General features: G+C 40.2%; 1 protein-coding gene across 6 annotated transcripts in view; it reads left to right on the plus strand.

Annotated features, from left to right (window-relative positions):
* myo16 (myosin XVI) overlaps window positions 1-19,183 on the plus strand; it is a 351,216-nt gene that overhangs the window by 48,279 nt on the left and 283,754 nt on the right. The window contains exon 1 of one of the 6 annotated variants that reach the window (XM_061879190.1): window positions 6,559-6,938. The exons of the other annotated variants lie outside the window; for them this stretch is intronic. Within the exon in view, the coding sequence (XP_061735174.1) occupies window positions 6,911-6,938 (28 nt within the window). The 5' untranslated portion in view covers window positions 6,559-6,910. Of the gene's footprint in view, window positions 1-6,558; window positions 6,939-19,183 lie in introns of those variants that run through there. 6 annotated transcript variants of the gene reach the window in all.

The following is a 19,183-nucleotide window of genomic DNA, read 5'->3' on the forward strand; positions in this document are numbered from 1 at the left end:
CACTAACCCACGGGTCGGGAACCTTTTTGGCTGAGAGAGCCATACAAGCCAAATATTTTAAAAAGTACTTCTGTGAGAGCCATATAATATTTTTTTAAGACTGAACTGCATGCATTTTTAAGTAAAACCAACATTTTTAGAGTATAATAAAATAAGCCTCTTATTCTTTTTAATAACACTGTTATTCTGAAGCGAACCAACAATAAATAAAATACTTCTTACCATTAATGCGACTTCTTGAACAGGTGCGGTATAAACCAGATGGATGGATTAAAATGCATGACAATGTTTTATATTTTGAACGTTATTTTTGGCACTGTGACTACCAGCAGAATTATTCATTACTTATCGTGTTAAGCAATGTCAGCTAAGATTTATCTGAGAGCCAGGTGCAGTCATCAAAAGCGCCACATCTGGCTCTAGAGCCATAGGTTCCCTACCCCTGCACTAACCCCTCCAAGGAGGAGTAATGCCCCCCCCGGAGGAGGAGTTGTGCCATAGCATTGATGGAGCTCAACTTCAACTTTTTTGTCCAATATTGCTACATTATCTATAATGTTGTGCAGTCAAATGATTATTTTTGGAACGCAATTTAATTTGAAATAATTAACATTAATTAACATTTATTCTCACATACATACACACCCATCCAAATGATTAGAATCAGGTGTCCTAATCACCAACCAGCTCCTTTCCGAGTATTATGACACATTTTTCATCATAAAGAGAATATACAAAAATCCTAGTAGTTTGCATCCTAATAAAAACAGACCTTGAACTGTAAGTCAGTGGTTCTTAAATGAGGGTACGCGTACCCCTGGGGGTACTTGAAAGTATGCCAAGGGGTACGTGAGAGATATTAAAAATATTCTAAAAACAACAACAATTCAAAACTCCTTTATAAATATATTTATTGAATAATACTTCAACAAAATATGAATGTAAGTTCATAAACTGTGAAAAGAAATGCAACAATGCAATATTCAGTGTTGACAGCTAGATTTTTTTGTGGACATGTTCCATAAATATTGATGTTAAGAATTTCTTTTTTTGTGAAGAAATGTTGAGAATGAAGTTGATGAATCCAGATGGATCTCTATCACAATCCCCAAAGAGGGCACTTTAAGTTGATGATTACTTCTATGTGTAGAAAACTTTATTTATAATTTAATCACTTGTTTATTTATCAACAAGGTTTTAGTTTTTTTTTATATCTTTTTTCAAGAAAGACCACTACAAATGAGCAATATTTTGCACTGTTATACAATTTAATAAATCAGAAACTGATGACATAGTGCTCTATTTTACTTATGTTTCTCTTTTTTTCAACCCAAAATCATTTTGCTCTGATTAGGGAGTACTTTAATAAAAAAAAAATGTTCACAGGGGGTACATCACTGAAAAAAGGTTGAGAACCACTGCTGTAAGTAATGTTTATTGTGTTTGTTATTGTGAGTCGAAATCAGTGATAAAGAAAAAAAAAAGCAAACATGATGCGTTTTTTAAAATGAATGCGCTGCGTATGCTTAAAATGCTCAAAATATGTAAATATTAAAAGTTATTATAAATGTTTCTGTTACTACATTACATATATACGTACATCATGTATATAAAACTTTAATGGAGGTATGTGCATGTTTTTTAGGGGCTCTATACGCAGAATTGAACAACTACCATGGGCTCTATTGTAAACAGACTTTCATGGGGACGGCGTGGTGTGGTTGGGAGAGTGGCTGTGCCAGCAACCTGAGGGTTCCTGGTTCGATCCGCACCTACTACCAACTTCTTCGTCATGTGCGTTGTGTCCTTGAGCAAGTCACTTAACCCTTGCTCCTGATGGGTCGTGGTTAGGGCCTTGCATGGCAGCTCCCGCCATCAGTGTGTAAATGTGTGTCTGAATGGGTGAATGTAGAAATAGTTACAAAAAAAGTCCAGTTCCCCTTTAATTGCCATTGTTCTGTTTGTCATGGTTTCCCACTGCCAGGGTTGTTTTACCAGAAAAGGCTGCCTCAAGTGTTTCAGTGGAGAATAACACCAGCTCATCAGAACTTCAAATGGTTCACGGCTGCGTCAAATGCATAAACAAACCTTTTTGTGATCCTGACTGTTTGCAGGCCATGCCGTTGGCCACAAGTACCTTTTTTCAAGAAAAAATCTTAAAATGTTTGCTCTACGGCAAGATGCATTATTATCTTGAAACATGACATCATCACCAAACAACCTTTCGATTGATGGAATATGAAAAGTGTCCTAAATCTCAATGTACACCTGTGTATCCATTGAAGATGTACTGGCAGCCATCTCCCCAGTGCCAGTACCTGACATGCAGCCCCACATCATCTATGACTGTGGAAATGTGCATGTTTTCTTCAGGTAGTCGTCTTCATAAATCTCATTACAATGGCACCAAACAAAGGTTGCTTCGTCTTCACTTTGCCCAATGCAGATTTGCGATCCATCACTGAATATGACTTTCATCCAGTCATCCATTGTCCCCCATTGCTTTTCCTTAGACCAGTAGAACCTTGTTTTTTTTACTGTATGTTTAGCTGTTAATGACGTTTTTTGTTGAGCTTTTCTGTACTTAAATCAGTCCTTCTCAAAATGTGGGGCGATGTGGTGCCAGGTGACCTGCGGCAACATGCTTTTTTTTCCCGTACCAGAATATGATGAAGCGTATCAAGGACTTGGCTTTACTTTAACCACGGTGAGGGACGAGGAAAGACCGGTGTGTTGTTTCCTTTAATGTTAATACGCTTACATTGTTATGCAGAGGTGTACTTATAACAATGTTATAGACAAATTATACTATTTATACTCACGGTGGAGAGGAGGCAAAGGGTGCAAGATATTTTTTCTTCCTAGGGGGAGCTTAACAGAAAATATTTGAGAAGCATTGACTTAAATCCCATTTTTTAGGCTGTTTCTTACAGTTCAGTAACAGAGGATGACTTCAGTTAGTTTTTTATTTGTTTTGCTGTTCATTTTTTGTGTTTTGAAGACATATCAAGGTTTCTATCTTGACACTTTGATGTTTTCCTTGTAGACTTGCCTTTTACAACCTGCCCATGCTATTTGTACTTGGTACAGATTTTAGACAAAGCTGACTGTGATCAACATCTTTTGCTTTATTGCGTGATGATTTATCTTCTCCAATAAGTTTGATAATCCTCTGCTTTTGTTTTTATTGTCATGTCTTGAGTGGAAACCATGATCCATGTCAATTCGTCCTGGTGCAACAGCTTTTCAAGGTGTAGACACTGTTTTTTACTGCAGCCTAATTTAATCTGCTGCAGGTCTTACTTAACTTTAGAAAATCATATTTAAAGAGTGATTCCACACTTTTTTCTTCAGAATGTAGTGATTACATGATCTGAGGATGAAACTGTTATTCACTACCACAATATTCTTGATTATATTCTGATTTCTTTTAGTGTTTCTTACGCTATGTCTCCACTAAGCTGGATAACCCCTTAAAGGAATATTTTTGTAGCCTAAGCCCAGTTTCGGCCACACTAAATCATCGTTTAAGGTTCCCCTCTTTGGATAATTTTGAGGCGCTGTCTATTTCCTGAATCTCTGGCTCTTAGCTTTGTATGGACTCATTGATCTTTTACAAACAGAGTTCGAAGAGGAAGTGACGCCAGAAAGACCGCGCCCCACACAGTGTCACGCCTATGAATCATGTTTTGTTTTTGTCATGTTATGTTTTGTTTTTTGGATACTCAGTTCTGTTTTTGCACTTCCTGGTTTGTTTTCGTGTCCATGCCAACTCATTGATTTTCACCTTGTCCTCAAGTCACGCCCCGGTCCTGAGTTCTCACACCTGCTAATCATTATCACAGTCATTATTTAAGCCATGCTGTTTCTGTCTTCGTGCTGGCAACTTTACCTATCTACTTACACCTCTTTCTCATGCCTACCACCTGCAACGCACCTTGCAAAGATCTATGTCTCGTTCTCAGTTCCATGTCATGTACATTTTTTATAGTTAATTGTTATTCATGCCATTGAGCAAGTGTTTTGGTTTCATGTTTATAGTTATAGCCTCTGTGCTAGGTTTTTGTTTTCATTAGCCGGGTATTTGTTCTCCGCCACTGTGCGCGCCCTTTGTTTGCCTTTGTGTGTAGTTTTGTTAGTATATCAATGAATATGTACTCACGTTCACGCCTGGCTCGTCCTAAATATTCTCTGCATCGAAGAAACAATCCAAGTCCAAGCCCTTGTTTGACAGAAAGTTGCCAGGACGAAGACAGAAACAGAATGGCTTAAATAATGACCGTGATAATGATTAGCAGGTGTGACTTGAGGGCAAGGTGAAAATCAATGAGTTGGCATGGAGACGAAAACAAACCAGGAAGTGCAAAAACAGAACCGAGTGTCCAAAAAACCAAACATAACATGACATTAGGGACGGCGTGGCGCAGTGGAAGAGTGGCCGTGCGCAACCCGAGGGTCCCTGGTTCAAATCCCACCTAGTACCAACCTCGTCATGTCCGTTGTGTCCTGAGCAAGACACTTCACCCTTGCTCCTGATGGGTGCTGGTTGGCGCCTTGCATGGCAGCTCCCTCCATCAGTGTGTGAATGTGTGTGTGAATGGGTAAATGTGGAAGTAGTGTCAAAGCGCTTTGAGTACCTTGAAGGTAGAAAAGCGCTATACAAGTACAACCCATTTATCATTATTTATGACCAAACATGACAAAAACAAAACATGATTCATAGGCGTGACACACAGGAATTGACGTCAAAAAGACAGCTTCATAATAAAACGGTTTCGTAACTTGGAGTTAACCACTGAAAATATGGAGGCGAGTCATCCACACATGCCGTGTTTCTCCTTCTACATGTATAGACGCTTGTGGATACCTTAAGAGAAAGCGATTGCAGCTATTTCGGATACAACACATCTCGGACAGCAAGATAACTTTCAAATGTCCAGGCCTACTGTGATTTTACTTACAGAAAAACTTTGTTCATTTGTCGAAGGAGAGCCGACGAGAATGCAGGCTCCCGTGGATGTGATTAAAAAAAGGTAGCGTGGGCTTTGTATTACCTGGCTGTCGAGGGAAGACAACGGAAAACGGCGAATGCTTTTGGACTGGCAAAGCAGACTGTATCTGTTATTGTGAAGTGAATTATATTTATATAGCGCTTTTTCTCTAGTGACTCAAAGCGCTTTACATAGGGAAACCCAATATCTAAGTTACATTTAAACCAGTGTGGGTGGCACTGGGAGCAGGTGGGTAAAGTGTCTTGCCCAAAGACAGAACTGCAGTGACTAGGATGGCGGAAGCGGGAATCGGACATGCAACCCTCAAGTTGCTGGCACGGCCACTCTACCGACCGAGCTATCCCGCCCTGTTGTCCGCCATGTATGTCGCGGACTCAAAGTCTAGGTCCAGAGTTTATAAAGTCAACAAAAAGGAATGGACAATGAAGGTGAAGGCAAAAGTGTGAGGAGTGTCCTGACCGGATAGCACATCGTTTACCTCCACATGTCCATTAAATATTTGATTAATTTATGATTGCTCAAGTGTGATTCACCACAATAGGGCTCCACAGCATACTGGATTCCAGTTAATTGAAATACAACAATACTGGATATTGATCAGATAAGTTACATTTAAGAATTCGCACACAAAGCAACACTGGAGGTGACTACGACGTGCATTAACAAATAAACGACCATTGTGTGTGTGTGTGTGTGTGTGTGTGTGTGTGTGTGTGTGTGTGTGCGTGTGCGTGTGTGTGTGAACAAGGATAAGGTTAGGTGGGATTTACCCTGGATAACCTGGATTTGTGTTGAAGGGGCCTTAATGCCAGAAAGTTGCAATTTGAAATGAACTATAGTTCCGTGTTATGTCCGTTATCTGCTTTTCTTTTAATGAACATCCTTCAAGTATGGTGATTCCATAATTTAGCCAGGGTTTGTAGTATCATATCCCACCTCTGCTATTTGGTGTCCTTAAGACCTGTTTCTGTTGTGTCCCTCCAGTCCTCCCTCTCTTCTATGCAGATGACCCTCTTTTAAATGCAAAGCTCTTCCATTCATACATATTTGAAAGAGTCCCAGTGCTTTGACCTACAGACACGCTGACACGGCACACACTCTTACTTACTAGTAACTTTAATGTGAGCGCGTGTTCACGCTATGCGTGCGCGCACACACACCCACACATTAGATAACGACACTTACCATTCCAATCCATTTGCGGCTAGTTTAAAGAGTGGCTGACACTCTTAACCTGTCAGCGCATCCAACAGCCGCACTGCAGCAGCTTCTCTCGTTAGCTTTCCCTCTTTACAATGCAAGCCCCCCAACACACAGTACCCCCTCTTTTTTTCCTCCATTTAAAAAAAATATATTGGATGTACGAGGCACCGTTAAATAAATTCTACAGACCTTTAATTCGTGCACGTATATGTAAAGGATTACCAGATTTTTTTTGTGTGTGTGTGTGTGTGTGGGGTGAAGACAGAAAAGCATTGCGTCATCGGAGGAGGTGTGTTGAGCGGGAGGCGGGGCCAGCCGGCTGTCAGTCAGTCAGCGACGCGGGGAACACGTGTGATGGTCATGGCTCGGACGAGGGTGCTTCTGCTTGGCACATTTTGAGCGAGAGGAAGCAGCTCGCTCGCCGACCGGTTCACCCGGGCAGCGGATGCCGGCGTTAAGTGCCTGTGTGTGTGTGTGTGTGTTTGTGTGTGTTTGTGTGTTTTGCTGCAATTGAAGCTGCTGCTGCTGTGTGGAATAATGCAGACACACACAGAGTTTTGGTTAGGGAAATAATACTGTAGTTTGTGCCGGAACCTGTAGCAGCTTGAAGGACACTTGGCTTGACCAGCCGGCTTAACGTCTTCCTTCTTTCCTCCTTCCTTTCGTCCTTCCTTGCTTCCTTCCTGACTCTAAAAATGTCTCACTATCATTTCATCAAATGCTGTAAGTAGCCTTTCTCTATTAGTGCATGCACAACTTCAAATAGGTCTTTTTTGCATGTGTGTGTGCTGCAGAGCAATGCTGCAGATGTGTGTGTGTGTGTGTGTGAAGTTGACCTGGCAAATTGCGGCAGGTAGCAGCAGAGGGAAATAAATAGGAAGCGCGCAGGATCGTCTGGCTTATTTTTTTTTTTAACACGCAGACCAAGACAGACAGACAGTCGTCAGAGAGCATTTCGAGGAACGTCGGAGATGAATAGAATAGAATAGAATGCCTTTTATTGTCACTATACAGAGGTACAATGAGATTAAAAGCAACTCCAGTGTCAGTGCGACAGTCTATAAATATGCAAAACATTGAAAGGAAAGAAAAGAAAAATAAGTGCAAAATGAAGTAATGTGCACAGTCCAGTCCTGAGAACAAATGTTCTGAATGTGTTGTGTAAATATTAAATATGATACTATATACAGTGGGGAAAAAAAGTATTTAGTCAGCCACCGATTGTGCAAGTTCCCCCACTTAAAATGATGACAGAGGTCTGTAATTTTCATCATAAGTACACTTCAACTGTGAGAGACAGAATGTGATGTTTCCACCCCCATGCTTCACAGTAGGTGTGGTGTTCTTGGGATGCAACTCAGTGTTCTTCTTCCTCCAAACACGACGAGTTGAGTTTATACCAAAATGGATACATGGGTGATACAGCAGAGGATTGGGAGAATGTCATGTGGTCAGATGAAACCAAAATAGAACTTTTTGGTATAAAGTCAATTTGTCGTGTTTGGAGGAAGAAGAACACTGAGTTGCATCCCAAGAACACCATACCTACTGTGAAGCATGGGGGTGGAAACATCATGCTTTGGGGGTCTTTTTCTGCTAAGGGGACAGGACGATTGATCCGTGTTAAGGAAAGAATGAATGGGGCCATGTATCGGGAGATTTTGAGCCAAAACCTCTTTCAATCAGTGAGAGCTTTGATGGTTGACCAAATACTAATTTTCCACCATAATTTACAAATAAATTATTTAAAATTCCTGGATTTTTTTTCACATTCTGTCTCTCACAGTTGAAGTGTACCTATGATGAAAATTACAGACCTCCGTCATAATTTTAAGTGGGAAAACTTGCACAATCAGTGGCTGAATAAATACTTTTTTGCCCCACTGTGCATACATACAGAAGCATTCAGGTGGAAAGTAAAAATTGCACACAGAGTATAGAATATAAAGTATAAAATCAGTGCAGAATGGAAAGTAGAGACAGGATCAGGGTGATTGACGGCATAAAGAAATGTTGCATCAATAAAAAAGAACATGGAAGTGGATGTGCAGGCTTAGATCTTGTGCAGTGTTATTAGTTGCAGCCTGCATGGAAATGTTTCACGTTCAATCAATATGTGATAGCCAGGGGATGAGAGAGGAGACGCGGCCATTCACCTTCCATTAGATGCTACGTTCCGTCTGTTCAGTAATTCCTCAATCCATTCACTTCTCGTGGCTCCAACCACGTCTGCGGTCTTTCATGAAATCTCCCTATCAAAGTTTTCGGTTAGTTGTTTGGCTTGGAAATTAAAGTGGAATACAGGCCATTCCACATTGGCGCTGCCTGTATCGCTGTTCCGTATAAATGAGGATTTTCGGCCGTTCTGCAAGTGGTTTATGAGTTTAACCCAAAAAAGTGAAAAAGGTCTTTTCCTGTGTAAACCGCACCGACTGGGGATAGGAATGCAACGTGGACCATGCAATTTTCTGGATTATGTGCTTATGATGTTTACCGAAACTCGGTTACGTAATATCACTGGTGCCGACATAAACGGGAAACAAAGTAGCTATCATTGCCCCGCTTTGGTGCTAAATAATTAATTTAATTAGAAAAAAACCTTTGATTTTTATTCTACTGCTTTGATGAATTGAATTGATTAACGTGGACCCCGACTTAAACAAGTTGAAAAACTTATTCGGGTCTTACCATTTAGTGGTCAACTGTACGGAATATGTACTGAACTGTGCAATCTACTAATAAAAGTATCAATCAATCAATGATTGTTAAATGAGAGTAACTAATAACAGTTGATCAAATCCGGACAACATGGAGTGTCCGTAACTTTTGTTACGCGGACATAGTTTGCGCGCAGCAGCTGCAGTAAGGCGCACGTGAGAGCGGTGGGGTGTAGGTGCCGTGATCGGTGTGGCGGAAAACAGCTGATAATTTTCTGTTTTTCTTTTCTTTAATGCACCGATGTGAAAAGGGCAAGTTCAATGTTGATGATGTGCGTGTATTTCAAATAAGGTTCAAGCGAGCAGAAAAATCCTTGTTTATTTCAATTATTTTCGCTAAAATACGCGTTGAGGTAGGGCTGGGCGATATGACCTTTTATTAATATCTCAATATTTTTAGGCCATGCCACAATACACGATATATATCTCCATATTTTGCCTTAGCCTTGAATTAACACTCGATACATATAATCACAGCAGTATGATTATTCTATGTGTCTCCATTAAAACATTCTTGATTCATACTTCATTAATATATAATAATTTTAAACTTTCATGCAGAGGGAAATCACAACTAAGTAAATTTAGCAAAACTGTATTTATGAAACAGTTATTAAGCAGTGGCACAGACATTCATGTCATTTCAAAACAGAAAGTGCAAGATTGTCAGAGACATTTCAAAACAAGCTATGAGTGCACTTTAGTGCATGATGTCACTAAGATGACGTATCAAAACTAGATTTAAGTGCACTTTTTGTAAAGAACGCCACTACAATAGTTTAAAACAAATAAAGTGCACTTTTGTGCATGATGTCACACAAGATATTTCAAAAACTGTGAAATAAAACTTAGCTGCACAATAGGAAATCAAATTGTGTATGTCCTTCGCTATGTGGTAGGTTACTGTGGACTATATCTCCTTCTGTTTTTGACTATTTTTTTCATACTGTGTTGATGTGGAAATGGAAGACGCCAGGCTCAATCGGGTCAGTGCTGGTTGCTTCAGCATTTTGTTGCCGGTGATGTTGACATGGGGAGTTTCAATCACTCTTCATTCTCTAGTGGATAACTTTTCAAATAATGCTACAAATGAGTAATGTCACTACTTTTTGTAGCAAAGCTTTTGCTGCATACTTGATATATTACGGTTGTCTGTTCGACATCTTCCCGCTTGAAGCCAAACCACCGGCAGTAGATGAACCTCGTGCTGTTTTTTTTTAGAATTAATTCTTCTTCCTCCACGTTACCAGATTCGCACCTTCTCTCTCTCTCGTATTAGCACTCGCACTGCTCCGCTTGCACCACCTGCCACTGCTAACTTTATCCATGCCGCTACCTCTCTGCTCGGCTAGGGCGTATGACTTTCCACGCGCGACAGTATGTGACGTATGTAAGAAGGTGCGCTTGTTTCATCTCTCTGTGAGAAGGAGAGACAAGAAAGAGAAAGAGCCTGTAGTGTAATGCCCGCAGCTAAAAGCAACTGCGTTTAGACCAGTGGTTCTGAACCTGGGTTCGATCGAACCCTAAGGGTTCGGTGAGTCGGGCTCAGGGGTTCGTCGGAGGTCAAGACACACCCGACTCATTGTGTAAATGTCAGGTTCAAACACTGATGACATCTATTAATCAGACTAAAGAAGCAAGGAACCATGCAGAGACAAAGTTCAATTTAGCTCATGAGGAGAACGCATGGCCCTGCACACTTAGTCACAGTAACACCCTACGCTCTATGGTTCAGCTCCCGCATCCCTCTATTTATTCAGGAGTTCTATAGTCAACATCACGGAGGCCGCCTCTAAAAGGAGTGGTCACATATATTATGCAAAGCAGGTCAAGTACGCACAATATGTGACGAAATGTGCTTGGGGCCTTGTGATTTCCTTGTTTCGGCTTCGTCTGTGTGCTGTCATCTTATCTTACTTGAGGTCCTTGAAGTCCTTGGCTGTTAGTGGGCTGAAACAAATGCAACATCTGCGGCGGAGGCCCCCTCTCAGACAAGAAGTTTTGTCCTTGCACAGATAGAAAAAATGCAGCTTGAGCACAATAGCTAATAACTATGGCAACGGACTTTAAGCATACTAAAGTTGTGTCATAATATATGTACATGATTACCCTAACAGTAAATTAAAACTTCTCCTGGTGGGGTTCGGTACCTCCAACAAGGTTAAGAACCACTGGTTTAGACGTATACTCGAATACTCACAATATAGTAATTTTCTACACTGCACAGAGACAAACCCGCGATATATACAGTATATTCGAGGCTATAAAATGTGTTTGAACTGATTAGTGACATTAATTGATAGATTACTTATTGGCTATTATTGTCTTTTTGTGGATTTAATTTCCCATTGTTGAATTTATTACTCAGCTATAATTTTACATTATTCAAGTATTTCAATTACTGATCCGTTCAACTTGCTTGTCACAAGAATTATAGGGATGGGAATTGAAAACCGATTGTTGTTCAGAACCGGCTCCCAGTGTATCAATTCCTTGGAATCGCTTGACTATTCCCTTAACGATTCCTGCGTGCGGAAACATGGCGCCCACGTAGCAGAAACACTTCAGAGTTTGGATAAATTTTACGAGAAAAGATTGCAACAGCGCTCCCTGCAACAGTGCGTGTATAATATAGCCAAGAGTCATGGATGGATGGCATTCTGGGTATGTGTTATGTTGCGTTTCTAATGTGTTACAGAGCCGATGTTCTCCAGAAATGTGTTTGGTGTGGGTTCACAGAGTGTGGCGCAAATTAGTAAGAGTGTTAAAGTTGTTTATATCACCACCATCAGTGTAAAAGGTATGGCTGTTAACCAAGTATGCATTGCAATCTCGTATGAGAAGCAGCGAAATGCATGCGTCCGGCCGGCACACAGATAACATGGTGTAAAGGTGGGCACGATGACATGTTGTAGAGCAGTGGTCCCCAACCACCGGGCCGCGGCCGCAGAATTTGTTTTAATAAATTTTTATTTTTATAGCACTCTATTTATTACTGCATGCCATTGGTAAGCGCATGGGTGAAAAGAGGTTTTTAAATTATTAGCGCCTTCTTACTTTTACCGCATGCCTTGAAGAAGCAGGAGTGAGAAGAGGTTTTAAAATAATTGGCGCCCCGGCGGCTATTCAAGGAAATACGGTACCTCATTAGGCATCTAGTTAACTGATGGTGGGATGCCATTAGGTCGCTGTGTGAAAATGCACATACAGTGGGGCAAAAAAGTATTTAGTCAGCCACTGTTTGTGCGAGTTCTCCCACTTAAAATGATGACAGAGGTCTGTAATTTTCATCATAGGTACACTTCAAATGTGAGAGACAGAATGTGAAGAAAAAAAATCCAGGATTTCACATTGTAGGAATTTTAAATAAGTTATTTGTAAATTATGGTGGAAAATAAGTATTTGGTCAACCATTCAAATCTCTCACTGATTGAAAGAGGTTTTGGCTCAAAATCTCACGATACATGGCCCCATTCATTCTTTCCTTAAACGCGGATCAATCGTCCTGTCCCCTTAGCAGAAAAACAGCCCCAAAGCATGATGTTTCCACCCCATGCTTCACAGTAGGTATGGTGTTCTTGGGATTCAACTCAGTATTCTTCTTCCTCCAAACACGACGAGTTGAGTTTATACCAAAAAGTTCTATTTGGGTTTCATCTGACCACATGACATTCTCCCAATCCTCTGCTGTATCATCCATGTATCCATTTTGGTACAAACTCAACTCGTCGTGTTTGGAAGAAGAAGAATACTGAGTTGCATCCCAAGAACACCATATCTACCGTGAAGCATGGGGGTGGAAACATCATGCTTTGGGGCTGTTTTTCTGCTAAGGGGACAGGACGATTGATCCGTGTTAAGGAAAGAATGAATGGGGCCATGTATCGTGACATTTTGAGCCAAAACCTCCTTCCATCAGTGAGAGATTTGAATGGTCGACAAAATGCTTATTTTCCACCATAATTTACAAATAAATTATTTAAAATTCGTACAATGTGAATTCCTAAAAATTGTTTTCACATTCTGTCTCTCACAGTTGAAGTGTAACTATGATGAAAATTACAGACCTCTGTCATCCTTTTAAGTGAGAGAACTCGCACAATCTGTGGCTGACTAAATACTTTTTTGCCCCACAGTAGGTCTGACAAAATCCGGCCTCTGTGTTCAACGCAACTTCGAATAAATGCCGAAGGCTCTGATGTGCCAATTTTACCTTATCTCTGTGAAAGAGGCTATTGATTGACGATTTGAATCAATCTTTAATATCAGGACAGTCCTATCTCAAATTATCAGCCTTAGCTTCAGAGCTCCAGGTGGTTCTGTTCCATAAAAGTCAAGAATGACTTATCAATTAACAGTAAGCACTTTTTTTTTAAACTTTCTTTACGCACGCCTCATTAACAAAGGCATTCGTATGACTTGATTTACTCACCAACAATGTATTCAAGCGAACCTCAAGGGAGCTTCTTGATGTATATCTTTTTAACTCCCAAGTATCGCCCACACATATGCCGCCATCTCCAGGGTGAGTCATGTCCGCATAAATACGGCATTCACTGTGACGGTTGTCATGCGCCTACCGCTTTATGGCTGCGATGCTGACTGTAGCCTTGAGTGCGGGGTGACAATGTGAAGGACGTGCGGTAAGTGGGCTAAGCCAAAGAAATGATTGTCAGAGTCAAGGCGGCGTGAAAGACGTTTAGGTAGTCTTTTTGCATCTTACATGGCTTACACTACACAAGATGTCTAAGGGTGCCTGAAAATACTTGTTCTCAGTTTAAGGTTCTGCCATTCTTAAGCTTTTACCAGACTTCTTTTGTAGCATGATTTATTTCAAGCACATCCACTTAGTTTTCTGATATTCAAAAAGTCGTCTTTTGAAACACTTCTCAAGTTGTCCTCAGCACTGTTAGTTTATTCGTCTTAAGCATTCTTATGAGACTCCACTCTTCAAAAGCATGATTTATCAATCAATCAATCAATCAATCATTTAATCGAAGTTACATAGCCCTTAATCAAAAGTGTCTCAAAGGGCTGCACAAGCCACAAAGACATGTTCTGCTCAGATCTCATATCAGGGCAAGAAAAAACTCAACCCAATGGGCACAATGAGAAACCTTGGAGGGGATCGCAGATGCAATGGATGTCGAGTAGATGTAGTCAATAATGTGAGAGTCCAGTCCACAGTGGGGCCGGCCGGGGATCATCATATGGAGTTTGCCAACAATGTATTTCTTGTAAATTGTTTAAAAATAAGTATGGAAGCTGGACAAATAATATGCCAAAAAACCACTGTCATGTCCTATTGGACACAAAGGAGGAATTTTTTCACCTCCACAATGTTAATTCGAAAATGTGGATGTTATCAGTACAACTGTGAATCCTGTCTGATTTCAATCAATGCAAGTCATCAGAATAAGATAATACACCAACTTATATTTTTGTCTTCATGAAATAAATTAATCTATATGTTAAGGTTATGGTTACGGTTTGAGTTTATTGGGAACATGCATACAATTACAACATGATACATGGTTTCAACATGCTTGTATTTTTATCAAACACTTTTAACATGTTAACAAAAAATGTTGTTCATAAATAAATACATATAAAATATATATATATATATATATGTACAGTCACAATCAAAAGTTTACATACACATTCCATGAACAAAAATAACACATTCTGCAGGAAAGTTCTGTGGTCAGATGAAACAAAAATTGAGCTGTTTGGCCACAATATTCAGCAATATGTTTGGAGGAGAAAAGGTGAGGCCTTTAATCCCAGGAACACCAGACCTACCGTCAAACATGGTGGTGGTTGACCTACTCAGTGGCCTATTGATTATATTGTCCGTCCTGAGATCAGTAGGTTGTGAGTTCCGACCCCGGCCGAGTCATACCAAAGACGATAAAAATGGGACCCATCACCCCCCTGGTTGGCACTCAGCATCAAGGGTTGGAATTGGGGGTTAAATCACCCAAAATTATTCCCGGGTCCAGCACCGTTGCTGCCCACTGCTCCCCTCACCTCCCAGTGTGTGAACAAGGGGATAAGTCAAATCCAGAGAACAAATTTCACCACACCTGGTGTGTGTGACAATCATTGGTACTTTAACTTTAACTTTAACTCTGGGCCTGTTTTGCTGCCAATGGAACTGGTGCTTCAACTGGGACAATGAAAAAGCAGGATTACCTCCAAATTTTTCAGTGTAACTTAAAATCATCAGGTTGGATCTTGAGCGCAGTTGGGTGTTCCAACGGAACAATGACCTCAAACACATGTCAAAAGTGTTAAAGGAATGGCTAAATCAGGCTAGAATTAAGGTTTTAGAATGGCCTTCCCAAAGTCCTGACTTTAATGTGTGGACAATGCTGAATAAATAGAAAACCAACAAATAAATGGGTTGTACTTGTATAGCGCTTTTCTACCTTCAAGGTACTCAAAGCGCTTTGACACTACTTCCACATTTACCCATTCACACACACATTCACACACTGAGGGAGGGAGCTGCCATGCAAGGCGCCAACCAGCACCCATCAGGAGCAAGGGTGAAGTGTCTTGCTCAGGACACAACGGACGTGACGAGGTTGGTACTAGGTGGGATTTGAACCCGGAACCCTCGGGTTGCACACGGCCACTCTCCCACTGCGCCACGCCGTCCCTATGGAAAAATTCAACCAGAAGCTTGTGGAAAAAGCGCCTTATTGCAGTGAAACTTGCCAAGGGACATGTAACCAAATATTAACCCAGCAGATTTGGTCACATTTTCAGTAGACCCATAATAAATTCATAACAGAACCAAACTTCATGAATGTTTTTTGTGACCAACAAGTATGTGCTCCAATCACTCGTTTTACAAAAAAAATAAGAGCTGTAGAAAGAATTGGAAACTCAAAACGGCAATGACATTATGTTCTTTACAAGTGTTTTTACATTTTTGATCGCGACTGTATATATACATATGAAGATGAGGTAGATCACCTTGACCTCGCCTGCTGAAAAAGTGCGGGCACCCCTGCTCTCGAACCTGACTTTAAGACGATCTATCTTTTTTCAGACTGTTGTCTGGGGGGGAAAATACAATCTTATATTATTGCAGCACTTATGGTTGATTAGATGGCTTGTCCTTTAATTCATTGTGCCCGGTTCTTATGGTTGTGTTTACGTTTGTGGCATGATGTATGTGACATGAATGGATCGTAAGCTAATGATCTGTGCACTTATGATGATTGGATTGAGTCCTGGCCGAGGCGAGTCAACTGAGGGCCAGGCAGGCATGTACTGTGCAGTATGTGACACAAATACCCATACACCAGTGCTGATGCTACATACAGTACTTGGATACACTTAACAGCGATGTTCCTGACTCAATATTGCACACAGTTTGCTGAATTTCCCTTTTTAGCACATTCTAAATGTGTAGTGTTGCTCTGAGTGGCTGTTGTGCTGAAGTGGTGGACCACATCAGCATTGAAGCTATGGTTGCCTTATACTGGATGTTAGAGCATCATGAATTGTTCATACATGGCATGCATTCATGTTTGCACCGCATTTTGAAGAAACAGTGATACCTCTGACAGGCAGTCTTTGTCCTTTCATTCTCTGAGCCACCATCGGCGTATTTCCTTTGTTGGTACTTTCTGTTTTTGTTGACACAGTTTTTTCTTCGTACTGTGGGGCAAAAAAGTAGTCAGCCAGCGATTGTGCAAGTTCTCCCACTTAAAATGATGACAGAGGTCTGTAATTTTCATCATAGGTACACTTTAACTGTGAGAGAGAGAATGTGAAAAAATAATCCAGGAATTCACATTGTAGGAATTTTAACGAATTTATTTGTAAATTATGGGGGAAAATAAGTATTTGGTCAACCATTCAAAGCTCTCACTGATGGAAGGAGGTTTTGGCTCAAAATCTCACGATACATGGCCCCATTCATTCTTTCCTTAACACAGATGAATCATCCTGTCCCCTTAGCAGAAAAACAGCCCCAAAGCATGATGTTTCCACCCCCATGCTTCACAGTAGGTGTGGTGTTCTTGGGATGCAACTCAGTATTCTTCTTCCTCCATACACGACGAGTTGAGTTTATACCAAAAAGTTCTATTCTGGTTTCATCTGACCACATGACATGTTCCCAAACCTCTGCTGTATCACCCATGTATCCATTTTGGTATAAACTCAACTCGTCGTGTTTGGAGGAAGAAGAATACTGAGTTGCATGCCAAGAACACCACACTTACTGTAAAGCATGGGGGTGGAAACATCATGCTTTGGGGCTGTTTTTCTGCTAAGGGGACAGGACGATTGATCCGTGTTAAGGAAAGAATGACTGGGGCCATGTATCGTGAGATTTTGAGCCAAAACCTCCTGCCATCAGTGAGAGCTTTGAACGGTTGACTAAATACTTATTTTCCACCATAATTTACAAATGAATTATTTAAAATTCCTACAATGTGAATTCCTGGATTTTTTTTTTCACATTCTGTCTCTCACAGTTGAAGTGTAACTATGATGAAAATTACAGACCTTCCTCATCCTTTTAAGTAGGAGAACTTGCACAATCGGTGGCTGACTAAATACTTTTTTGCCCCACTGTATATAGTGTAGTTATGTTTATATTTGCATAGTCAGTTTTTCAATTGCAGGATTTAATACAAAATAAATCATTTATATAAGGGGCACAAATCTCAAGCCACGTTACAATTAGACTGCGATCCAATTGCCAATGCACATCCATAACTCTGTGATTGAAATAATACTTTAAAAATGTGCCTAAAGAGCTAGCAGAATCCTTACAGTACTGAGAGTATTCAGCATTGTGTTATTTAGTAAATGATTGCTGATATTTAAAAAAAAAAAATCTACATTAATTGGCAGGATTACGCTTGTGCAACCATAACAATCAGCTTTGCTTGTTTGACGGCACATGCAGTGTGCACAGAGGCCTAATGTGCAATAAAGACAATACAAAACAAGGTAATAACAGCATGGTTCATAAACAATAGGGTATTGAGCGTATTTACAATGTGAAAAAGACTCTTAAACTAGAATTTGGTGCATTTATCACTCTTTCAAAATGTTTTCCTCTTCTGACAAGCTACAGTAATACTTTAGTTAGTGCCAGTATAGCCACTCTAATAACATTCTAATGTCTGAACTGGGGCTGTCTTCTACTGAGGATTTCCAAAGTCAAATCTGATTAAATTATTCCCATAGTCCAGTGGTTTTCAACCCTTTTTCAGTGAACATTTTTTTTTAATTCAAGTACCCCATAATCAGAGCAAAGCATTTTTGGTTGAAAAAAAAGATAAATAAGTAAAATAAAGTAACTTGTCATCAGTTTCTGATTTATTAAATTGTATAATAAGTGCAACAAATTGATCATGTGTAGTGTTCTTTCTTGAACTATTTTGAAAAAAATATATAAAAATAACTAAAAACTTGTTGAAAAATAAACAATTGATTCAATTATAAATAAAGATTTCTACACATAGAAGTGATCATCAACTTAAAATGCCCTTTTTGGGGATTGTAATAGAGACCCATCTGGATTCATGAACTGAATTCTAAACATTTCTTCACAAAAAAAGAAATCTTTAACATTATTTATGGATTATGTCCACACAAAATCTAGCTGTCAACACTGAATATTGCATTGTTGTATTTCTTTTCATAGTTTATGAACTTACATTCATAATTTGTTGAAGTATTATTCAAAAAATATTTTTAAAAAGGATTTTTGAATTGTTGCTATTTTTAGAATATTTAAAAAAAAAAAAATCTCACGTACCCCTTGGCATACCTTCAAGTACCCCCAGGGTACTTGCTACTCGTACCCCCATTTGAGAACCACTGCCATCGTCTAGTGATCTCATTTGCGAGTTTTTAAAAACCTGGTAGAGATTGGATGGCTTAGTAAGGTCCATGAATCGGCCTAGCCGGAGCCTGTATCTGCTTTGGCGGACCGCCAAAAAGACGATAATCACACTTGACTTGCTAGAAGAAGTAAGATTTTTAACGAGATATCTGTAGGTGAACCTCTGGAAGACTAAATAATGTTATTTGAGGGGAGCACTGAGGGAGGCCTCCTGCCCGGGCCCTGTGTCCGATGGCCAAAGTCAACGTGTCCTGGTGGTGCATTACGACCGTTCCACCGTCCTCCAATCTCTGAACAGCCTCCTAACACATCTGCTGTCCATAGGACCTCGGGTAATGAACATAAAGAAAGGAGGGGGATTTTTATAT

This window comes from Nerophis ophidion, linkage group LG19, assembly GCF_033978795.1.
Source record: "Nerophis ophidion isolate RoL-2023_Sa linkage group LG19, RoL_Noph_v1.0, whole genome shotgun sequence".
NCBI lineage: Eukaryota > Metazoa > Chordata > Actinopteri > Syngnathiformes > Syngnathidae > Nerophis > Nerophis ophidion.